Raw genomic sequence first — 26,631 nt, 5'->3', positions numbered from 1 at the left:
TTCATTTTATTTTTCATTATATAATTAATTACATGTAATTTGCATTATTTTAACTGGTTGTTAAGGTTAATCTTCGTTTATAATAGAAACACACTTTCTTTGTAATAATCACTGGTTCAAATGCTATTTCTAAATGCATTAAATAAATAAAGGTCATATTAACCTACAGTATAATAATTATTGCACTTAAACAATTTTCTTTATTGATCTCACGATTATCCCCTATCTTTAACTCTATTCAGCTATATACAGGGTGTTATAAAAATGTATCACAATATTTTTGGAACAGATTCCTCAAACCAAAATAAGGAAAAAAAGTACATATGGACTTGTGCTCAAAAGTGGATAGTTTCGGAGTTATAGGGTGCCGAAAACGTGAAATAAGTGAACTTTAAAAGTTCATAGCTCCACTATTATAGGATCTATTGTAGTCGGGTCAAGACATCACTGAGGAACTGATATGTGAATTATTCAAATGTCCATGTTTAAGAATGCTCCAGTACTTGCACACTACTTTTTAGAGAGGTAGGTGACAGTGATCAAGTATTCCCAAACAGCCTCTCTAAAAATGATTGTGCAAATACCGGAGGTTTTCAAACATGGAAATTTGGATAGTTCACATACTAGTTCCTCAGTGATGTCTTGATTTTACTACGATGAGTCCTATAGTAGTGGAACTACAGACCTTTAAAGTTTATGTTTTCACGTTTTTGGCATCCTATGACTACGGAACTATGCACTTCCGCCCACAGGTCCAAATGAACATTTTTTTATTTTGATGTGAAAAATCTATTTCCAAAATACTGTGACAAATTTTTGGAACACCCTGTATTAATGTAGGCACATTGCTGAGCTAAAATACATACTCACTGTTTTGTCAGTATCTTTGAAATAAATCACAAATTTGAATATACTCTTCTTTGGGGCTGAAGAATCTTATCCTTCTAGACTTCAACAGAAATTAATTCAAGTTAGTTCATACGTTCTAAAGTTATTGACAAAAAATCATACATATTGTACTTTTGCTGATGATAGTACAAAAAAATTATATATTCCATTATTTTCCGTTTAAAAGCCATCTCTATGGCTATTCCAATACTTCCATTCGTAATACATGTCTAACAGAAGGACTGTTTGATACACTTATCAAAAATCAGGGACAATTTATTACTTTTCTCTTCAAAAATAAATATGTTACTACTTTACAAACAAGTCGTATCCTGCATAATACTTTCTTCTTCACATCTTTAAATTTTGTCATAAGATATATTCATATGCGTTGTACAGTAAAAAAAAATACATACAGTACAGAAAGTATTCACTACGTTTGCTCTAGCATTTCAGACTTTTACTAAATATTAAAGACTTCAGAAAATAATTCTACATATTATTTAACTTACATCTAATTAATTTACTTACCAAATATTCACTATTAAAATAATTATTGTTCTTAAGACATTTCTGAATTCTTTCAAAAATAAGACTTAAAAACCCATTTTAACACAAAACTAGTTTAAATTAAATATTCCGAAACATCACCTGTTTATTGAGCATTATTTTATATATTCTACAAACTTTTGCAGAGAGACTGAGATCATATAATTTGATTTGAGGAAAATAATAAAAATATTGAAGTGAACGGAATAATTTAAGAGGTGCCAAAATTATATTTTGCATTTGGACCAAAAATTTCGATATATTTTAAACCAGTATTTCGGTTGTCTGGATTCAAATCAGTGTCCTAAATTGTGTTGTATTTCCTTATGTAATCACTTGATTAAAACTTATCTGCTTCCCAGAAATACTGTGTTTTAAAAAGTGATTTTCAGTTTCAAACATAAAATCGATTGACGTCCAGCGGACGTAGGCTAGTAGTTAGTTTTCTTGCTTTGCAATCGGGAACTTTCGGCTTCGAATCTGGTAGCTGGCCATCTTGACTTAGGTCTCTTACAGAATAACTTTACGTTTAGCCTCAAATTAAATTCAATAGGTTTGTCCCACGTATTTTATGCTAATTCTTGTTCTAAATAACAATTAGTGATTTTTTTTTCCAAAATTTTACCAAGTCTAATTCCAAACTTTGCTGGCCAATAGCACGGAAACTAAAAATCTGCACAGGAAAAGGTTTCATATGGTAACTAAGCAACTCAAGGTCTATCTCCATGTGAAGTTTCGTCAAAATCTGATGAGTCCTGTATATCATATATGATAAATACAGTATCCTTGTGGATTTTTTTAAAAAAATCAAACAAAGTACGAAAATATTTCTGTGCAAGGTACAACTTTTAATAAATAATTGACTCTTAAGTACTTACATGCTGTAGTTAGAACAATCATCGGTGCACTTAAAGTTAATGTTCTCGAGTGATAAATAATTTAATACTATTATCGCAAACACTTAATCCAAACTGAAATATTCATTTGAAAATTTAATAAGAAAACATATACTATACATCCTTCAAAAGACTCAAATAACGATATACATATATTTTATAATACGAAACTGATGTTTCATTCTTAATTTTCTAATATAGAACTTATGATATGAATACAGAAATTTTATATATTAAAATAAATTAATAATTTTAACTTAAATTTATTTAACCAAATTACTATTGTGTACTTTTTAATATATTACGAATTTCTTGTGGTTATTTCTCTGGATAAACCTTCAGCATCAACTGGAAATCCTACAAATAATTCAACTTCTTTGAAGATTGGTCAAAGAGTAAATTTTTATGCAAGATTTTATTTGGTTGATAATGTATATGCCTTGTGAAGCAAGTAATAGTAAAATATAGAAGAAATTACCTTATTATCGTGTATATAATAATTGACATCCTTTTTGATTATATTTTAGAAAAGCCTTGTACATCAACTTTTTTAACTTTTTAAGTATCTTAATAAATATTTTAATAAGTATCTTAATAAGTCCTACCTGCGTAAAAAACGGCAGAAAATGGAGGACAACTCAAGACGATAGCAAATGTGTTTCATGTTTGTGGGTACACATGCATAGAATTCAACCACACATGTCGTACATATACCACGTAAGGTGAAGTTGGATATGGTTGAGATTTTATTGTTATAAGTCCTGTTCTAATCTTTTGTTTTGGCCAACTAAGGACCATTTTATTTCAACTGTTTCTCCGAACTTTGACATTTGCCCAGTATTTCTTCATTCGTGGTCGGGGTTACTTATTCAGTCCATGTCTTTCCCGTTTTCAGCTTCTGCTTCAGTTGGAAGCTTGTTCTTTGAGTTTATTCTTAAGCGCTTCCCATTCTTAAATAAGTCCTGCTGTAATATTGTTTATTATTTTCTCGTATTAAATAACGAATTTAGATTTCAGACAATGCAAAACCACTCTCAGGAATTGTAACTATCATTCTATTTACAGATGTCAGTAATTCCTGAATTTTCTTTAACCTTCCAAACCTTCGACTCTTCCCTGGAGTCTTGGTCATGGAGGTTAGGAAAAAAAAAAAAAAAAAAAGAACAGAAACATCAAGGAATAAAAGTGGAATGCACTTACCAAGGAAAGAGTTGTGTTGTAAGGAAACCCGTTGTCAAGTGCGTCAGAAATCTCCAGATGAAGTGATGCGGAATAAATTTGTGCGCCTTTCCTATTTCTTGTTGGAAGGTTGCCAAGTCATGTTTTATTTTTATTGTCATGCCAGTGCACTGCAGTGCTATGAAAATTTTGTTAATTATAGCCCCCCTTGCGTCACTCAACCATCTTTTATCCTAATTTAATTTCTTTTTTCCTTTTTTAATGATTAAATAAATTTTCAAAAACCCGTCTCTTTACTTCATTTCTAGCTCCAAATTAAATTTTTGAATCTTCTACCCTATGTTGCGTTTCTTTTAAATGCTGCGATAAACCCTGACACCAGATTTTCCGCTTTTGAACCTCTAATATGTACCTTTACTCGGATTTTTATATTTCTTTTCGTTTTGTCTATATAACTCTCTTGGCAATTGCATTTTATTTCATAAATGCACGATATTTTCATTGGGATCTATGTAATAACTCTTAAATTGGATAAAGTTATTTTCTGTTCTGACGTGTTTGACAACGTGTTTCCGTGCAACACAGCTCTTACCTTGGTAAGCCCTTTCCATTTTTATTCCTTGATGTTTCTATTCTTTTTCTTCCTGCTTTTAACCTCCGTGACCAAGACTCCCGGGGAGAGTCGAAAGCTTGGGAGCTTAAAAGAAATTCAGGAATTGCAGAAATCTGTAAGTAGAGTGAATTTAGATTTCTTTCAACCATATTAAGTGTTGTTATCTTGCTGTATTTTTTTTAATGTGTCTATCTTTTGATGCAGATAACAAGTTACGTTCACCGACATATTTTAGTACCCAAGTGTACGTATACTTTTTTTTCTTTCCATCCTTAATTTTGATCCTATTATTGTAAAATGGTGTGTGGCTTACAATAAATATTTTTACAGATGTGATTGGAAATACCAGTATTCTTTTAAACAAATAAGAAACTATTAAAGAGATTATATAATGATTTTGTTTAATGTATTTTATAAATCTTTTATATGGCACTAATTTGTTTTATTTTAAGGAGCAAATTATACAATTGAAAGAAAATCACTGAACGCATTATAATGCCACCATGACTATATGTTCATGTCTTACATAGCATTAGAGCTGAAAAGAGACGTCAATTTTGAACAAACAAAGAAGTATGGAATTATCTTCTTAACAAGGAGACTATGAAGACATAATTATTTTTATAGAAAATGATCTCAAACTGAACGAAATTAATTTTTGAAAGAACTTTCCCGACACTTACATGTAAATTTCTTTTTCTAAAAGAAGTGGAGTTATTAGTCAGACCTGCAGATGATGCTGAAGACGTATCCAGAGAACAAAATCGTGAGAGAAATATACTGAAATATATTCGACATAAGTTTTGTTAAGAAGCGCTTAATTTCAAAAGAATAACATTCTCTGTAAAACTTTTAGCAAATAGATTACTTACTAAGACACATCAATTTCTGAACAAACTGAAAACAAACACAACAAACCAAAATTAAACGAAATTATTTTTACTATCTTCATTAAATTATTGATCTATTGTCAAAGTTAACCTTAACAAACCAGTATAGTATATCTTTTTGCTATATTATCGCAATCTAATTATTAGTTTACACTGTATGTTATAAAAGTACTTTTAAAATTGGTTAACTAATTAATGCAAGTTGTTGATGCAAATTGCAGCAGGCAGAAATTAAGTTATTTTTCGCAAAAATTAATTTCATAGTATTTACAGTATTATGAGAATAGTCTTTTTGTCTGTTTATATTACAGAAAAATATATTTTTTTAAGTATTTGTATGATGTTGCTTGCCTGTTTTGACATCAAATATATAATTTTGAACAGGAGTCGTCACAATTATTCATTTCAAGTTTTAAAATATTTGTTTAGAGACAATGGATGTCTGTTATAGCAATATATACTCAAACGGTACAAATTTCAACACAAAATGCACTTTCTTCTTTCAGTGTATTTAAGTGTTTCAGCTGTCAAACATATAATTTGCTATTTTATTAAGCTCTAAGATGAATATAATTATTTTTTTTTTAATTGTGAATCTAAGATGTTAGAAATTCTCTCTTTGCATGAATGTCTTTTCTCATCTATCCTATAAACTTTTTTATTTATTTCATTACTGCATGTTTCTAATTTATTTATTTTTTTCTTTCTAATGTGGCTACTTTGATACAATAGTTGTTTTTATTAATTAGAAGGGATAAAGTTGTGTGTATTTATGAAGTTTTAAATTCAACAAGAACGTGTATTAGAAACGAAATTATGTTTCGTAAAATGTATAAAAATAATAATAGGGAAATGAAATTGTTGTATGATGTAATACAGAGATATTAGATTATATATAAATAGATAAATATTTTTCGACTGTCAGAACATTTTCAATAGAAAATAACAGAGAGAGTTGCTTTTTCTTAGATTATTACATCATAAATTCACAGTATCTAAAAACTGTACTATATAACTGTGATTAGGTTAATACAGTAGAAATAGTCCATAATTCCTGAAAGATAATAGAGCTTCATTTGATTTTTATGAATGTAGTGTATAAGAAGTCAAATCAACTGCAGAGCTGAAACAAATGAACGTTTCGCTAGTGTGTTGTTATTATCAAATGGGACAAAAGTTTTGCCCAATATGTTGTCACTGTCAAGTGGACGGTAGCTGAGTAACTCAAAGTTTTTCTTTCTCACCCTGTTCCGTATAGTTACAAAAGTTAAAAGATCATATTTCTTTAGCATCTTCTACTATATCCATAATTTATATACCAAAACTGTTTTCATTCACCTGTACTGAAGTTGCTTAAGAAACGAAAAGCAGACATGTAATCAACAGAATTTTGGAAATTAGAATTAATAGAAGTTATCTCAATGAGCTAATTTCTAAACGTTTAGAAATACGTACGAATATATGATTTATTTCATTATACATACTGCATTAGCTCACACTTTGTTCAAAATATTTTAGTAAAATCTGACCTAATAGCTGCAATTATTATTTAGTCCTAACAAAAAATGATTTAAAAATACCAGTACAAATCACTATAACACGTAGAAGCAAGGAAGGATTATGGCATGTTTTGAACGAAATTAGACAGGTTTGTCAAATGGGAACTATAAAAAACAATACAGTGCAACCCACTTATAACTAACTCGGAAATAGCGAATTATTAGATGTTACGAACATAAATGAAATCCCCGTCACACTGCCTATTTAAAACACGGAAGAAATGACCGTATATTACGAACAATATCTTCCGTAAAGACTGCTTATAGCGAAGTTTTTAGAACGGGATCATGTTTCTCTTCTGCTCGTGGATAGCTCAGGTAACACAAAATTGGTTTTCATAGCTGTTGTCGCTGTGCAAGCCAGCATGACTCACTCCTCCTCCCACTCGAATGACAGCATAAATCGCCTCGGGTGCACATATTTTCGGCAACGTGCGTCCACTAGAGTCCAAGTTCGAGGTTAAAAATAAATCTCTGTTTTCATTGGGGCTCATTGTGTTAGACGCGGAGAGAAAGTGGGGTGCGTTTTTCGGTAACTGTAAGGTAGGAATACGCCCCAATTTGATTTTTTTAACTCGTGGTTGTGCATCGCTAAATTAAAAGATGGTACAAAAAAGGAAGCCATATTTCTTCAGACAAAAGTTAAAATTATACACAACGTCGAAAAGGTAAAATTGAAGAAAAATGAGATTGCTAGAAAATATGAAATCTCGCCGAACACGCTGAAAAGCGGAGGAGGAAGCTACGAAAGAAGATGAAGCAGATTTCGATGATGAGGGAGAAGTGGAAAATGTGAAACAACCCGTGAGTTCCAAAGAAGTGATCCAAAGTTTGGAAAACTTGCAACGCTATCGTTTCGAAAATAGCAACACAGTGCTGACAATGCATTTCGGGTATTTGAGGAATAGAAGCGACGGTGCTACGAACAGCGGCAGCAGGCACGGTTCAGAAGAAAATTATAGATTTCTTCAAGCGTGCTTGAAAAAGTAGAAAGAACTTCAATATGTTGGGAGGCTAGATAACAACCCAATTAACAAAATTATCTTCAGGTATAATGCTATACTGTTGTATATTCTTTTTTAAATATATCTGCTTGTTATCTAATCTTGTTTTTTCCCCATAATTCGGAAAAATACACGAGTTTGTTTATAATGAAGCACGGACATAAAGAACACATTGTGTTGGTCCCTTGAAATTCTTTATAAGTGGGCTGCATTGTAGTATCTAGTTTTGTCACTCCTGTCAATTGCACCTTATTGATGTCAACAAACTTGGTTTATAAAAGAGACTACGAACTAAAATTATTATTCTGATGCACAATGCACACACAAAAAATACTAGTACTAAATACATTTTGTTTTTTTTGTACACAGTAAAATTAGAATTTCAGTTTCTAAACAAATATATCTTGGATTGAAACTGCTTAATATATAAGTACGAACGGAATCCATGAACAGATTTCACAAAAATAGAAATAAGCATGTAGTATTATGTACTATGTAGTATAATCAATGATACGGTATGAAACTATCTTGTGAAATTTTGTTTACTGTATGGGCAAATAAAACTGCAGCAGACTTTTAGGGAAAATTATTATTTCTGCAAATATTTATCAAAAGTAAAAGGCAGAAACTTTTGTACTTGTTTGTGATTAATCTTAAACTTATGGTCGTAACTACTCAATCTCATTTATATGAAACAAACAAAATACTTTGTAGTCTATATTAAGTTCGAACAAAACATGTAAAGGAAATAAATACATTATTATTTTAAATTTCAGATTAATGATATTCACAAGTATGAAATTATGTGGTAGTATTTCAAAAATATTTAAGCGAATCTGTAAATCTAATGAAAAAAATACTAGTAATAAGAATTATGCATGTTGAACTATACGATTTCTTGAACACCTTTTTATGTTTAATGGATCTTCAAGTTGACTAAATTTCTCTGAAGGGCTGCGAAAGTGGCCAAAAACTGAGTTCTTTTCTTAACAGGAAGAGAAGAGCGAAATCACCGAAAATGACCTAAACGCCATTAATACTGGTCCTAAAGTGCGGAAATGGCGGCTTAGTAGAGACGAAGGACGTAGCCATGAAAGAGTACGTGAGCTTCTGTACAAGGTTGCTTACAAACACCTTGGACAAGGTGAATGGAAGCGCCTTGCCTATCATTGGAACTTCACGGAAGACCAAATCAAAGCCATCGAGCATCAGTATACAGGTGAGTTAATTACCATACATGTTCTTCTGTTAATTATTATCTAATAAGTAGAATATCTCAGTTTAAATATTACTTTAATTATATAAATACAAAGTGTGATCAAACAGTACGGTAAATGTAGTTGCACAGTGCCATCTATCGACGTTGTATCCATTTCAAGTAGTAAGCCCGGTAGCCCAAACCTTTTGTACAGTCAGTGTCGAGTTTGACATGTTAGTTGGGTTCCAGAGGCAGAAGAATGGAGGATGTGTTAAGAGTGTCTGTCGCGTGGCAACATTAAGTTTTGTTCTAAGCTGCAAAAAAGTACAAAAGGAACTCACGAAATATGAAAATCAGGTATGTTGATGAAGCGGTAGCATTGAAGACTGTTTGTAAGTGGTATGAGTTATTCAGAAGCGGCAAGGAGTCGATTGGAAAGAGCAACAATCGACGTCATTCGACATCAAAAACAGATAAAAACGTGCAAAAATTGGCACAGATGATTTGTTCAAACAGGCGAATAACTATTTGAGAGTTTTCCGAAAAACTAAACATCTCGTATGAGTTCATGAAAAGCATTTTAAGTACAGATTAAGTGGGCAAATGGCTTTCTTATTCGCCACGAAAATGTATCGTGCCCCACCTTGCTTTTGATCCGCGAGCTTTTAGCCTAAAGAATGTTCATGTCTGCTCTCCAGATGTACAGCACCATGCGACTTCTGTCCCTTCCCAAAAATTAAAACTGTGCTTAAAAAAACAAACAAAAAAAAAAAAAGTTTTGACACCATTCCTGACATTAAGAGGGCCACGACAGAGCAGCTGAACACCCTTCCAAAAGAAGCCTTCCAGAAATGCTTCCAGTCATGGATTTTACGTCGGGATAAGTGCGTTGCTAGCAAAGGACAGTACTTTGAAGGCGATAAAATCAAATTCCATGTAAGCTTATTCCTTTCTTTCTAATAAAATTATTCACCGTATATTTTTTTTTTTTTTTTTTTAATCACACCTCGAAAAAGTGAAATTGCTCTTTTCTGTAATTGCAAAACGGGAATACGGTTGGACAGTTTTAAATGAATTGTTGAATATACAATATAGTTCGGTCCAATGTGGCGGAAGGGGAGGTTGGATAACAAAAAAAGCCTGATAGTCCGAAATTGTACAATCACTCACTTCCTGCTCTACTCACACCACTAAAAGAAAAACATTTTTAATACAAACACCCAGTCTTATTCATATTTTCTGAATACAGGCCAGTACATAATAAAAGGTTGTTGCGAACTGTACTTTTGAAAGTTTACTACAGAGAAATTACAGCCGAAAAATAATACTATTGTATACGTTTTAATATAAATAATTTTATGATATTTTAACTAAGCTGCAGGAAACATAAAATGATGCACACTGCATAGTATGAATATGTACAATTTTAAAATAAACAAAGCATTAACGCTACGGTCATATAATTTGTAGTACTCACCAACTACATCAATGAAAGTTGTTGCAGAAATACCGTAGGATTCTGAAACATGGATATTTGGATAGGGCACATAATAGTTCCTAAGTGAAGTCTTGGCCCGACTACGGTAGGCCCCATAGTTTTGGAGCTATGGACCTTTCAAGGTCATTTTTTCATGTTTTCGGCAGTCTATAACTCCGAAAGGAAGCGTTCGTGCACCAAAGTTGCTCTATACTTTTTGTCTTATCTTGGTGTCAGCAATCACCTCCCAAACGCTGTCGGTGTTGTTTTGAAACACTCTGTATAATGGAGAATGTGAGTCTTTGTCTCTCATCACGTAATAATTACTGAACCAATTAAAATGAAGTTTATCGTGATTCTTATCAATTTTAGACCTCTCAAGGATTATATGATGTTAAATTGATTAAAATGCATACCTTAACGTGAAAAGTCGGGGTCATAATTTATATGAAAAATAGAATGATGCAATAACTAATGAAATAATTAAAAACATACTTGCCATGGTTATCAACCTTAGATCTCCAAAGTATTGTATGTTATTAAATTCGTCAAAATGCATATCCTAAAAGGGACACGGGAGTCATAATTTATCGAAAAATTGGAATAGTGACATGTCAAAATAATCGAAAACAAGTGATACTATTAGCATGTTATTGAATTCGCACCTACAGAGGATCTTTTGTGCAATAATAATAATAATAATAATAATAATAATAATAATAATAATAATAATAATAATAATAATAATAATAATAATAATAATAATAATAATAATAATAAAGTTGTTTCCTCCTTTTATTAATATGCATGAAATTACAAAGATAACCAAGGAAGTTCTGTCGTTTTTTGTGGGTATCTGTGTTCAATTGTCCCTCACACCGTGAGTTGAATTCGAATGGAGTTTAGGCGAAGGTCAGTTGTTTGTGTGAGTAAATCCAACGTACTATCTGGTTGTGACAGTTCAGTTACACCGTGAACTTGCGTAAGAATAGAGTGAACATAGGACCTCCGCAGAGCGTCATAAAGGCATGTATGCTGTACAAGTTCAAACTGGGGTCAAAAGCCGCTGCAGCGGGGCGGAAGATATGCCAGGCCTTTAGTGAGGGGGTCATGACTATGCAGACAGTGCAGCAGTAGTTTAACAAGTTTAAGGACGGTGACGAAACACTCGAAAACACGCCACGTGCTGGAAGACTAACACATGTACAAAATGAAGATCTTCAGGCAGCGATTGAGGCGAACAGTGGCCAGACATATGAGAAACTGGGATTACAATTCAGTGTGAATGGACTAACTATTCGGCAGCACCTCCATCAACTTGGGAAGCACTACAAGTTGAGTCAATGGGTCTCACATTATTTTACTCCGTGCCAGAAGTCAACCTGTGTTTCTTTGCTGTCTCGTCTGAGGAAGCAGCAATTTCTGGACAGGGTGTTGACATGTGATGAGAAGTGGGTTCTGTATGAAGCTTCACGGTGCCGCCATCATTGGTTAGTATTACATAAACCGGTTCCAAAACAGCCGAAACCAGTACTGCACCAGAAGAGGGTCCTCGTGTGTGTTTGGTGGACTGCTCGCGGCATCGTGCATCGGGAACTGCCACAAGCTGGTCATAGCATCAATGCAACTGTGTACTGTCAGCTGTTGAGCCGTGTTCAAGAAAAACTCAAAACTCTGGAGCCAGCACTTGTGAATCGCAAAGGGGTTCTGCTGTTACAGGACAACGCTAAGCCCCACGTGGGTAAGATGATCCGGCACACCATTCTACGCCTCGGATGGGAAACACTGTTGCATCCGCCATACTCCCAGAACATTCACCTGTTCCATTTTTTCGACAATCACCATAGAGGACGCCAGTTCAAATCCCTAGTATAGGTACAAAATGCAATTGATACCTTCTTCGCTTCACGGCCCACCAAGTTCTACTGTGATGGGATCCATGGCCTTCCAGAATGTTGGCAGAAGGTCGTCGATGCTGATGGGGACTATGTTTGATCTTCCAGGTACGTCTTAGGTGACATATCTATGTCTGAAGGTGGTGGGTGAAAAAGCGATAGAACTTTCTTGGTTACCTTTATGAAACAAGGTATTGTCAATATGTGGACATTGGGTTGTCCAAGCACCGCAACTAGGCTGTGATCTGAGTGAAGAGCACCAACTTCAGGAATGAGAGAGTGTGTAACAGTTCTGGGAAGCGGACTGAGTAGCGCAGAGATTAATGCATCGGCACGGTATGCCTAAGATCCCAGATTTGAGTATCGGTCCAGTCATTCAGTTTTTCTCTCTTTGTGTGCAACTGATATTGGTGTTCATTCCATAGTTTTTGTGGTCACTGAGATGAATAGAGAGACTCCCGAGGAATGGATAGAAAGCGGATGATATTGCCGATTTTAATAATTACAGTTTAGTTGTAATGCGTAACCTAAGGGAAGAAGGAATTCATGTATTTTTCATGAACTATTTCTCCCGTTTCAAGAAGTGGCATTTCAACTAGTCGGACACAGTGTTGCCAGATTGTGCTACAAGTAGCGGATAGAGTGATTTTTAAAGAGCCCTCGCCTTTCAAACTTTCAATCGGACGACACGCTACTTTTTGGGCTACTTTTAATTATCTGCACATTATAACTCTTAAGAATGCGCTACTTTTATATTTTTGTATACGAAATCACCAATTATTAGTTTTATATAATACAATAAAAGTTTTGTTTGTTGAGTATTCTGTTTATAATTAATATAACTTTACTAAAACTAGCATGTTCTATATTAGTTCAGTTCTTGTATTAGTACATTTTAATCTCCAGATCTGACAACACTAGACTTTTGTTGAGTTTGCACTGTTGCAGTATCATTGACCGTGTTGATGTCTCAGTTAATACCTAGACCTAATAATTGTACGAAGTTGTGTAAACATGAACATCGCAAATGTAATTGTGTTACTGTGTTGTCCATATTAACGTAATGTGTAAGTGAAGTTACAACAAATCTTCGAAAATTTAAGGCTTGCAGATAAAGAATTTAACAGATGAATTAAATTTTGAGTTGATTTTAAATTTAACGTTCCTTTCAGCAGCGAGGCTATATGAGACGGACAAATGAATTAAAAAATTGAAGAATAACAGTGAATAAACATGCTGTAAATGTGTAAAGTGTATTTTAGAGTCCACAAAACTGACTTGAGCAAACAAATCTCCTTGAAAATCAGAAAAGTTGTCCATTTTATAATATCACCACATGCTCCGTTCATTGCGCACTGCTGGTTGACGTAGTATGGAGTTCACCCTAACACACTAGCGCCAATAGTCAGAAACTGCGATCGCCGTCTGGCTATTGCCAATTCAGACGTTTTACATTTTTATGTTTGTGCTACAAATAGTTTAAATCCGCTACTTTTGGAGCACAATTTCGCTACTTTTTCATCTTCAGATCTGACAACACTGGTCGGACATAACATTTCTGAATATTTTGACTATATCATATCATACAGCGGAGTTTTCTTTTATTGTTGATACTCTCCTGATCCTATTAAATTAATCCATTCATCTGTTTTCGCTGATTTTTTATTTATTTATTTATTTATTTATTTGCCGCAATGGAACTTCCATTTTCTATTAAATGTATTCCTACACAATTCGTTGTACTTTATGATAATGTATTTTCTGTCAATATTATTTTTGTTCTTAATGTTCATCTTCAGTATGTTTCAACTAATCTAAATTTATGCTACAAATTTGACATTTTTTTTCTAGTTGGATGTGAAAAAGACGATACACACTAAATATTTGAAATAAAATTCTAATTCCATTCGTCTGAAAGTAGTATTGTAAGAATCTGTCTGTTTTGATTTCAATCTTATTTCTAGAAATCAGTTTAACTCTAGAAATTTGAATACTTTAACCTTCTGATATGGATCTTAATCTGCTTATTCACAATTATCTTATATTTTATTACATACTATAAGTTTTTAGCCTAACGTACAAGATGGTATATTTTACAAAGTGCTGTATTTTCCTCATCGTACAAGATTGTATACTTATATTCTACAAAGTGCAATATTTTTGTCATAGTACAAGATTTTACACCTATATTTTACGAAGTGAAGATATTTTTCCTTAAGAAACTAGAAATAAAGATATCTGTAAAATACATCTTTATTCTATTGTAAACGTTTGCAATTTGTATAACTGCATTTCAGGTCCGTCCAGCTATAAGGAGCATGGTTTCAGAATGTTATTGATATGGGCTCATGGATTGGGGCCAGAGCACAACATCGTCAAAGAGTTATATGAGTCTCTTACGGCTATTGACAAGAAAAATGTAGCAGGTAAAACTTTCATCTCCTTCAGATAATTATATTTAGTTATGGTGTAAATGTTAAGTATAAACATTATAATTCAAATTTTATGTTGTCTCTTGCAATGATCACAGGTTTTGCTTTAATTATAGAACTTGTTAACAGGAGAACCTTTAATCCACATTAATTACATCTCTTAGAAATGACGATTTATATCGAACTAGATATTTTAGTACTTTATAAAACACATATCCAAATTGATTGTTCTACAAAACCATTTTCAATCCCAATAAACTAAACTTTCAAATACACTCATTGTCAAAACATAAATCATATATATATTATCTAACACCTTATATTATGTATATTAACTAATATCTTTCCCTTTTCATGTCCAGCTAATGATAGAGTTAAAGTAAGGCACTTTCCACCTCCAACGTCTTCCTTAACCATTCTGAAAAACAAGTCTTAGGAACCGGAGTCCCTCTGTTAATATTTAATCCTCATTTATCATATGATCTTCTTCTAACTGGTCTTCAATTTAACATACATATCCTCATCAGTCAGACGATCTTCTTCTTCTGTCTTCTCTTCAATTTAACATACATGTTCTCATCTATCAGACGATCTTCTTCAGACTGATCTTCAATTAACATTCATATCCTCATCTATCAGGCGATCTTTTTCATCTGACTAGTCTTCAATTCAACACTCATATCCTCATCTATCAAGAGATCTTCTTATGTCTTATCTTCCATTTAACATACTTATCCTCATCTATCAGGTAATCTTCTTCTTCTGTCTTATCTTTAATTTAACATAAATATTCTCATCTATCAGGCGATCTTCTGACTGGTCTTCAATTCAATATTCATATCTTCATCTATCAAGAGACCTTCTTCTTTCGTCTTATCTTCAATTTATCATTTACATCCTCATCTATCAGACAATCTTCTTCTGTCTTATCTTCAATTTAACATAGGTGCCCTCATCTATTAGGGAATATTTCTTTTTCGACTGGTTCCCAATTCAACATTCATATTCTCATCTATCAGGCGATCTTCTTCTTCTGACTGGTCTTCAATTTAATATAAATATCCTCATCTATCAGGCGATCTTTGTCTTCTGACTGGTATTCAATTCAACATTCCTATCCTAATCTATCAAGCGATCTTCTTCTTTTGTCTTATCTTCAATTTATCATTCACATGCTAATCTATCAGGCGATCTTCTTCTGTCTTATCTTCAATTTATCATTCATATCCTAATCTATCAGGCAATCTTCTTCTGTCTTATCTTCAATTTATCATTCACATCCTAATCTATCACAAAATCTTCTATCTTATCTTCAATTCATCATTCATATCCTAATCTATCAGGCGATCTTCTTCTGTCTTATCTTCAATTTATCATTCACATCCTAATCTATCACACAATCTTCTTCTGTCTTATCTTCAATTTATCATTCACATCCTAATCTATCACACAATTTTCTTCTGTCTTATTTTCAATTTATCATTCATATCCTTATCTATTACACAATCTTCTTCTGTCTTACTTCAATTTAACATATATATCCTCATCTATTAGGCGATCTTCTGCTTCAGACTGATCTTCAATTAACATTCATATCCTCATCTATTAGGCAATATTCTTTTTTTGACTGGTCTTAAATTTAACATCTATATTATCATCTACCAGACGATCTTCTTATGACTAGTCTTAAATTTAACATCCATATTCTGATGTATCAGTCGATCTTCTTCTTCAGACTGGTCTTCAATTAACATTCATATCATCGTCTATCAGGTAATCTTCCTATGACTGGTCTTAAATTTTAGATTTATATTCTCATCTATCAGACGATCTTCCTCTTCAGATTGGTCTTCAATTTAACATCCATACTCTGATGTAGCAAACTATCTTCTTCTTCAGATTGGTCTTGAATTTAACATCTATATTCTCATCTATCAGACGATCTTCTTCTGACTGGTTTTCAATTCTCTGGTGTTCGTATCTGCTTTGACCTAGTTTTCTCTTGTTACTGTGGTGTAGGAATGAATTCAGATTCTGGATCTTTTTTCATAGCTTGTCTAATTCTTCAATCGAGATCTTCTTGTTCTCTCACTTGTTATTTATCCTTCTCCAAGTTATAGTCTTTCCTTATGTATTCCTAAAGTGTTGTATCCCTCATCTGATCTCTGTAGTATTTCTTAACAATTCCACTTATTATTTCAAATAAGTTGTTTCCTTTTCTTCTTACTAGAAAACCTTTAACAAATTTCGGAACTATCACACGCTGATTTCTTTCCCGTATCTCTTTGCTGGGAATCTTTCTATTACCTTTATACTATCTGGAAATAGTTACTGATGTGCTAATTTATTCTTTCTTAAAAACGTTAAAGTAAATTAATTATGGTACGACACAAAAATAACTGTACCCAGAATATTCCTACTTCATTAATATTTCCTTTTCTACAAAACTTCACCAAAAGTTCAGTTAGGAACAAATATGTGACTTATTCCGTCACATTTTTAACTAGAAACCTTGACTTGCTGGTGAAGGAAAGTCGAGCAGGTTTAAAAAAATATACTTAGAAGCTATTAAGTATTTGTCCACTGTAAGGAACATAGGGTGAATAAAGTTAACATTAAATTACATTTCTGTTTCAAAAGTAAAAACGTTAGAAGCAGGTGTTATATTATGTTTTTGGATCAAAAGATCAATATATTTCAAGCAAAAATTTTCTTGTAGGCCTTATATCTGGAGAACTACATACAGTGTAGCCAAACCCAAAATTAACTCAGTATGATGTGATTATTCTGTATTAAAAAAAAAAAAAAAAGTTGAAAAATTTTGTGGCCCCTGATCCAAAACCTAATTATTGGCCAAGATCACAATCTTTTGATGCATTTTGTGGATCATTTCTAAAATTATTGGCCAATCTAGAAATCTTTTGGTCCATTTTTGGATGATTCCTAAAATCCTTGTAGGTTTTCGAACCATTTTTCAAAAAGCGTTAGAGAAAATCAATTACTTTCCTATTAATATTTCCTTTGAAGCAACTTTTATTATTTGTACGCTTGTTTCGATACTTCCATTGCTTTCTGGGGAATCTGGTGACGAAAAAAAAAAAAAAAAGCTTCATATACATCTTAATTTATAGTGCTCACTAAAACTATAGCTTCCATATGCTCACTAAAACTATAGCTTCCAAATGTTTACTAAAACTATAGCTTCCATATGCTCACTAAAACTATAGCTTCCTTAAGGAAGACTATTATCTAAAATCGTAGCTTCTGAAAAACCCACGAATTTTAATTTGTTAATCTATCTCTTGAATTGTTACAATTGATTCTCCTTACCCGAATCCAATGAGAATATGTGACTACATGAATAAATATTAAAAATCCAAACATTTGCCTTTTCCATTGTTTTTATTTATTTATTGTATGTAATTGCTGAATTTTCAGTGATCAAAGCTGACATCTTTCGATCCTTTCAGCTAGGAATAGATAAAGTTTGATAATTTTTAGATAATTAATGAGAAGAACAAGCTCTAAACTCTATAATAAATATTTTATTCAAAATGTCAATTAATAAATAATGATCCTCTTCATTTGACTGCGATTCTCTCCTTTTTCTTCTTCGAAAAATCTAGCAACTGCAAAGAAATACTACACTGGAGGGAGTAATTACTAATCTTACTACGATTGTGCCCTTTTCGTAGTATTACAAAATTCAGTGCTATATTTCTGTGTAAAGAAAGTAATATAATGATCAATTGAGAAATAATTGAAAATAAGATCTGAATAAAGTCATTGTTAAAAGACAGGCAGCATAATGGCCTGGTAATCTGTATTCCATTGATTATGACAGCCTTTTTTTTTTTTTTTTTTTTTATTTTAATCTCCGTTAAATCTTGTTCATGCCATAGTTATTACTAAAGACTGGATGTTAGGCAAAATGCCTATTCTTTAATATTAAAGATGATCAAAATTAACGTTTTAAAGTTTATATGGGGGATTATAATTTCAATTTAAGCCAATTTTATTTTGCCCATTTTGCCTATTTCGCCCATTCCTGCCTAAATAATTGCTTTAGTGCATAACGTTGCCTATTCTATGCATTTTCTTCAAAATAAGATTTTATTAAGGAAAATATAGGCCTATAATTTAGTATTTCAAGAAAGGATTCTGCCTCTTCCGAGAAATATAAGTGCTGTTTGAAGTGATAAGATGTAATACTTTGGACTGTTATGCGTACTGATAAAGTGATGTAAAACTTTGGATTGCTATATGTACTGATAAGTGTACAATTTGGACTGTTATGTGTAGTGATAAAGGGCTGCAGAGAATGTATTTACCAAATACACATAGAACACATGTCAAGCTTCGTTTTTATAAATACAGTAAAAGAAGATATTAACAAACAGATGTGTTTCTATATTCTTTGGGCACTATCTATGACTTGAATTTACTTTTTAATTGTATTAAGTATTTATCTTCACTATTTCGAGTTACATTTTATTCACTATTTCGAGCCTATTTTTAAAATTTTAAGTGCCTATTTGCCTGTCTATTTTCCAGGTTTTTAGTGCCTAAATATCCAGTCTTTAGTTATTACTGAATTATATTAATTATAATAATAATGTATCTTCAGGAATTTTATCGCTGCGTAATTTCATCGTTCAATTATTGTATCATGCACCGTGACCAAATCACGCAGCGATATATCTCAAAAACACTGGCAACTTTGTTTTGTTTCATAGCAATTTCTAAGTACATTACTCCTGGAAAGACACTTTTAATGTATATTGTTTTTTTTAATTGTAATTAAAAATAACATATTGTTATATATCAGCTCCTCAGGACCACGGGACAGGGACTTTTAAACTTAAATTTATTTGTCTTTATTTTGGAGCCCAGATACACATAGAAAACTTAGCTGTGTTACATCTCGATAACAACTTGAGTTCATCGTTGTCTGCTAGTTTGTTACCCTTAAACGTCACCACAGGAAATTTATAATTGTTAGCCAAGATATTCCATCTATTTGCTGTTACATGAATATTAAAAGAAATTAATGAATTGTAAAATTATGGCAATAAACCTCGGCCAGCAACTCTCCTCACCTGAGACAGGAAATCTAGAAAAAGCACAAGCTTGAAAAGAATTTCAAGCTCAACAGTGCTCCTGGGCATAGTCTCAGAACAGCAAATAAATGGAATATCAAATAACATGTAACAGCAAATAAATGGAATATCTTAGCTAAGAATTATAGATTTCATTTGGTGACGTTTAAGGGTAACAAACTAGCAGGCAACGATGAACTCAAGTTGTTATCGAGATGTAACACAGCTAAGTTTTCTATGTGTATCTGGACTCCAAAATAAAGATGAATAAATTTCAGTTTAAAAATTCCTGTCCCGTGGTCCTGGAGAGCTGATATGGAATAATATATAGGTGACCGCACTTTCTTGCTCCTATTTCTTAAATTAAATCATAAATACTAAACTATTTATTTATGAAATATGAATCATTTTCAAGAAAATCAAAAACCACAAACAATAAAGTAATCTCTGCGGCTGCCCAAAGGTAAAAGGAAATATCTACATTTTGCTTGTTTTGAGAAAAACAGCAAAAAATGTGATTTTTGATAATTAACGTTACTGTTAAAGACTTTGTTTTCTTTTCGGCCTCAATGAAAGAAAACAAAGTCTTTAACAGTAACGTTAGTTATCACCTTTTTTGCTGTTTTTCTCAAAACAAGCATAATGTAGATACTTCCCTTTACCTTTGGGGGCCGTCTGGACCCCTTTTCCCCAAGAAAGACAAGGATCTTACTAATTTATTGGGTTGATTAAAATGGAACATTGATTTGTGAAATATAAAGAAAACAGAGCCGTTTTCGAGAAATTCGGAAATTTTTATTTTCACCCTCCAGTAAATACGATTATTTCAGGGAACAGAAACACTCTCTCCCGTCCCCCGAGAATATGATCAAAGAATTAAGTTTAAAATTAGTTTAAGTAAGACTTGACCTCTAGGTCAGTGTACATTCATCAAGACGGAAGCACAGACATTCAAAAATTACCTTTTGATATGAAACCTGTAAATTCGTTTAAATCTTGAATTCGATTTTTTCACCATTGTCTTTCAATTTATGCTTGTATTGTCGCTTAAAAACAAAATACTCATATAGACACTGATAATTTTATTTCACAGTAATTTCTAAATATTAGATTTCTACAAAGAGAACTTCTATAGGTATTTTGTTTCTTAGTTCGCAAATAATACAAACGAGTCATTCAAAGATACTGACAACTTTGTTTCACAGTATTTTACTAACAAAATTTTTATACTCTTTATTTTCGTTTAAATAATACAGGGTGTATCAAAAGGAGTTTACAACTTTGAAAACTCATATTAATTTATTCATTTTATCTTACAAACATGGTTTTGTAGCAAAATACATCAAGTTTTGACTCACGTAGTACATTAGTTCAGAAACAAGCCACCGCAAGCGCTAGCGGTAGTTGCAGCAAAGGTGGCCGCCTTTACTCTTCAAGAGCGAGCTAGCTGTGTGTTTTGGTTTGAAGAATCCATGTCTGTGACAACTGTGCAACGTAATTTTCGTACAAAGTATGGTAAAGATCCTCCCAGTAGGCCTATTATTTATCAGTGGCATCAATGTTTTATTGAAACTGGATGTTCGGTAAGAGACAACAAATCTTCAGGTCGTCCCCGTACGTCTGAAGACGTTGCAGAGCAAGTGAGACTTCAGATGGGATGTGTGCTGCATCACCAATGGAACTATATTGAACCTCTTAAGTATAAGGTTAAAAAAAAAAATAAATAAATAAAAAAAAAAAAACTTGATGTATTTTGCTACAAAATGACACCAAAACCATGTCTGTAAGCTAAATAAACAAATCAATATGAGTTTTCAAAGTTGTAAAATTCTTTTTGATATACCTGTATATATCTCAAAGACGATGACTTGTTTCCTATTTCATTGGTGTTTCATAATAATTTCTAAGTACTAGAGGGCTACTATTTTGCTATTTGTCCTCCGTAGTTTTGTTATTTTCAAAACCATACAAAGGTGGTGAATATGCAGACTTCCTCTTGAATTTATCCTATATATCAGTGAATTACGCTATATTTTTATTTGCAGATGCCTTGAGGAAAAAACTAGATGAAGAAAACGAAGGAAAATACAAGACTGGTAAAAGAAGATGTAATGGCTGCAGCATAACATAGCATTTTGCTTCCATTGGCTGTATCAACTGCTTTTCTCAAGAATGAAATGATCCACTTGTCATTTCTTCTATGTGTTGAATGTTACCAGAAAGAAGCGTCCAGTGGAAAATTGTTTCCTTAAAAAAAATGCTTTATAAATTTTCCTCCCAGTGCTTGCTCAGATTGTTTGTGAAAGAATTCAAGATGTTTTATTATGACTTAACGAAATACTCATTCATATAAAAATGTGAAAAGAAAGAAAGAAAAAAAAAGAAACATAAATCCTCTCCGACAATGTTGAACGACATTCCTTTGTGTCATAACTATTAGTGGTTGATATTACTTGATTAAAACATTGTGGCATTTAAGGGAGAAAATGTTATTAAAACTGTGTTGATATTTTTCTAGATGGAATTGTCCAGCATCCAGCAGAATGTGGAAAAACTTATTAGTTAACTCGCTTTTACCCAATTCCTGACATATAGAACCAGTGTCTTTCCATATATGTGAAGATGGTTTTGTCCCCCATTTCATATACCTACTGCTAATATTGCGTGTGGAATGTGTCTGCACAAAACTTCAGCACACAGGCTTCTATTTCTTTTTAAATAATTTGCTGCTAAATTGATTACTACAAAGCTTCGACGTTTAGACATTTCGATGAGTTTTCATGGATCTTGAAGGAAATCTTCTAGAGCCTTTCAAGGACCAAGGAAACTTGCTATACCTATTTGTCTTAGTAAAGTCTTCCCAGTTCGTGATCTCCCTAATAAGTCATTGGGAAATATTACTAAATTACAGCCACAAATTGAAAAATTTTACCTTATTATTTTACTTGCTTCATTTTCCATGTTCTTTGCTTGAAAATGTAACCAGACTTACCGAGTTCACTAAGAGCTACAAACCTTATGAATTTGTTCTCTTCTTTTAAAATCGATCGCTTATTCAAATTGCTACCATGTAACTATATATATTACCGTGCGAAATGTCATTGAGCATCCTACGATGAACGATGGTAGATGATGAGATAGAACCAGTCTTTTTAAGAAGCTAACAACATTCTATTAACAACCGACTGTACTGTCTATAAGCCGCACCTTTAATTTTACTTAGAATTTTAAAAAAGAAATATTCCCGTGTATGTGCCACAATTAGCCTAACAATATTATTAGGTCTTAGCTGCGTGAAAACAGCTAAAAATGAAAACACAACTGCCGCACTTACACAGAATTTTATTTTTTAACATAAATATCAACACTGCATTTTATTTCTAAAAAAATACCAACAACCGTACTAACTAACTACTCTCACTTAATTGAATGACAGACAACGTTAGTTCATCAGCAGTGATAACTCACACTTTAAGTCACATGTTTCTTCCACTTAATTGAATGGCAGACAATATTAACTCGTCAGCAATGATGATTCATACTTTAAGTCACGTATTTCTTTCACTTAATTGAATGACAATGTTAACTCGTCAGCAATGATGACTCATACTTTAAGTCACATGTTCCTTTCACTTAATTGAATGGCAGACAACGTTAACTCATCAGCAATGATGACTCATACTTTAAGTCACAGGTTCCTTTCACTTAATTGAATGGCAGACAACTTTAACTCATTAACAATGATGACTCACACTTTGTCATATGTTCCTTTTACTTAATTGAATGGCACACAACGTTAATTCATCAACAATGATGACTCACACTTTAAGTCACATGTTTCTTTCTCTTAATTGAATGGCAGACAACGTTAACTCATCAAAAATGATGACTCACACTTTAAGTCACATGCTCCTTTCACTTAATTGAATGGCAGACAACTCGTCAGCGATGATGACTCAAATTTTAAGTCACATATTCCAAGTAAGTGCTGTTGTGATATCGGATCTCCATATTTCTCAAATTCTCATGTATAAGCCACACCATTATTTTCCCATATTTTTGAGGAAGTATGACTTACACACACAGAAATATGGTATTGTTGCATACACAAACTTCAAGCAGGGATGAAGAATAGCAGTAGTATATATTTGAATATTTGTTGTAAGAAGGATTCAGACATAAAATTTTCCTTACATTATCACACAATTGAAGAGTCTGATGGACGAAAGGCGAGTATCTGAGGAGCACAAACAATAAATAAAATAAATTAATTAAGAACTACAGACTGTAAGATAAGGGCTCAAATACGCTCTGTATTCTCACACTTCCAAAGTAAACACATTGATTTTCAACGGGTCATTATCTTATAAAACAAACTATGATAGGATAACTTCGTTCAGTAAGTTTTATCAATATCGCATCAACCTCATACAACTTTCTAATGCTAGTACAAGTTGACCCAACACATGGACTACTTCTCCTTCAATTGTATCGCACCAGAAAATCGAGTTATTGATACGAAATTTGCAGGGAGATTTATACAATTAATGGTTGATGGAAAATTCAACAAAGAAATGTTGCTGAAAGTTAAGAGAAAAGAGCAATACTAGAAAGTTACAAAGAGGCAAAGAAACCGATTTAGGACATTATTTGAGAAAAGTCCTAATGAGGATGTAACACAAGGTTTGATAGAAAAGGAGGAAGGGGATGAAAACTATAACTAATGGTTGATATAGGGGAAAATTACAACTAATGGACGATAAAGGGGAAGATTACAGCTAATAGATGATATAGGGAAATACTACAACTAATGAATGTTATAGGGAAGATTACATCTAATATATAACGGGGAAATTACAACTAATGGATGATAAAAGGCAAAAGAAGTAATTAATGGATGATATAGAGGAAAAGAAGACAATTAATGGATGATATAGGGGAAAATTCAACTTATACATAATATTGTGGAGAAAGCTTACAACTAATGAATGATATAGAGAAGAATCTGTAACTAATGTAAAATATAGGGGAGTACTACAATTAATGGATAATATAGGGGAAAAGAAGAACTAATGGGTGATGTACTGGAAAGACTACAACAGATGGTATCGGGAGAAAAGACTGTAACTAATGGATGATATAGAGGAAAAAAAGGAAATGAAAATGAAATGAAATCTTTGAGTTTTACGTCCCACGGTTATGCCGGTTAGGCTAAAGAAGACGGTGAGGATGAGTAATAAATGAAATGGTGGAATGAAGAAAGTGGGAGGAAACGGGAGAACCCCGAGAAAACCCACGCACACGGTATTTGTCCACCACAAAGTTCACTTGGCGGGGGCTGGGATCGAACCCTGGACCCCTAGCACCAGAGGCGAACGCTCTACCACTGAGCCACCGCGGCCCCAGGAAAAAAAAGGCTACAACTAATTGATGGTATAGGAAGATGAAACCTACAACTAACGAATAATGTGAGGAAAACAAGACCAACTAATAGGTGATAGCCTATAGGGGAAAATACTACAACGAATACATGATATACGGTGGAAGACTAAAACTAATGAGTGATATAGAGGAAAAGACAAACTAATACAGGGTGGCGCGTATTGTATCTACCAACTTCAAATGAAAATACAAAGGTGTGTTATGCAAGTTTTAATGCAAAACTGTTATGGAATATAAGTATATGGACTGGCAATTTGTACACTGTACAACACTTGTCGAAGGAGCTCACTAAACTTTAAAAATAACGTCCTGTAAATGTCCGCCTTTTTCCTGGATGCACTGCTGCAGGCGACGTGGGAAGGCATTCATCACACGCATTAACGTATCCTGTGGAATGGAACTTATCACATGACGAATGGCAGTCTTCAGTTCGTCAATTGTCTTCACGCGATTGGCAAAGACCCTTTCCTTAACATATCCCCAGAGGAAGTAATCAGGAGCTGTTAAATCTGGGGAACGGGATGGCCATGAGACATCGCCAAATCGGGATATCACGCGGTTTGGAAATGTTTCTCTGAGTATAGACATACTTTGGCGTGCCGTGTGTGCCGTAGCACCGTCTTGCTGGAAATAAACGTTATTGATCACACCCCTTTCCTGCAATTCCGGAATGAGAAACGTCTGTAACATATGGCAGTAGCGGTCGGAATTTACAGTTGTTGCATGTCCGGCGTCATCCTCAAAAAAATAGGGACCAATAATGCCACACATTCCAACTGCACACCATACCACAACTTTTGGGCTACCTTGAGGCTTTTCATGTAATGAACGAGGATTCTCCTGAGACCAATACCGGAAGTTTTGCTTATTAACATACCCAGTCAGGTGGAAGATTGCTTCATCGGACATCAAAAGTTGTTGGAGGAACAGTGGATCTCGGTTAATCAACTCAAGAATGTTCTGGCAGTTATTGAGTCTGTTTTCCTTATTAATGGCTCTCAACTCTTGTACCACCTGCAGTTTATACGGATGGAACTTCAAATCACCCAGCAAACGACCCAATGAACGTCGTGTCAAATGTAATGTTCGTGCATGTTGCCGTGCTGAACGTTTGGGACTGCGTTCCATCGCTACGCGCACTCGTTCCAAGTTTACATTTGTTCGAACACTTCGTCCACGACCTGGTGATTTCCGGTTCACAACACTACCTGTGGCCCGCCACTGTCTCACCCATCTCAGAATACTGTGTCTCTCGGGTATAGCAACATGGCGATCATCACTGTTTCGTCGCAGTGCCCGCTGAGCCTCACTGACAGAACCGGTTCGGATAAAGGCTTCCACCGCCGCAATTCGCGTCTGCACAGACCACCGCTCCATGGTAAACTAATTGCCAGAGGCCCTGCTATTCAGTGCCGTAAGCATGCGCAGCATTCGTACGCGCATTTGATCAGGGTTGCCAACTGCAACTGGTAGATACAATACGCGCCACCCTGTAGTTGATATAGGGGAT

At 33.5% G+C, this 26,631-nt stretch overlaps 1 protein-coding gene across 1 annotated transcript in view; it reads left to right on the top strand.

Moving 5' to 3' along the window:
- The window catches only part of LOC145667149 (uncharacterized), a 74,805-nt gene extending 49,282 nt beyond the window's left edge, over positions 1 to 25,523 (top strand). The window contains exons 8-10 of the mRNA XM_081734891.1: positions 8,572 to 8,797; positions 14,446 to 14,574; positions 21,725 to 25,523. Coding sequence (XP_081591017.1) covers positions 8,572 to 8,797; positions 14,446 to 14,574; positions 21,725 to 21,810 — 441 coding nt within the window. The 3' untranslated portion in view covers positions 21,811 to 25,523. The remainder of the gene's footprint in view (positions 1 to 8,571; positions 8,798 to 14,445; positions 14,575 to 21,724) is intronic.
- The last annotated feature ends 1,108 nt before the right edge of the window (positions 25,524 to 26,631 follow it).

This window comes from Thermobia domestica, chromosome 12, assembly GCF_964235325.1.
Source record: "Thermobia domestica chromosome 12, izTheDome1.hap1.1, whole genome shotgun sequence".
Taxonomy (NCBI): domain Eukaryota; kingdom Metazoa; phylum Arthropoda; class Insecta; order Zygentoma; family Lepismatidae; genus Thermobia; species Thermobia domestica.
This window is presented reverse-complemented; position numbering and strand designations above follow the sequence as displayed.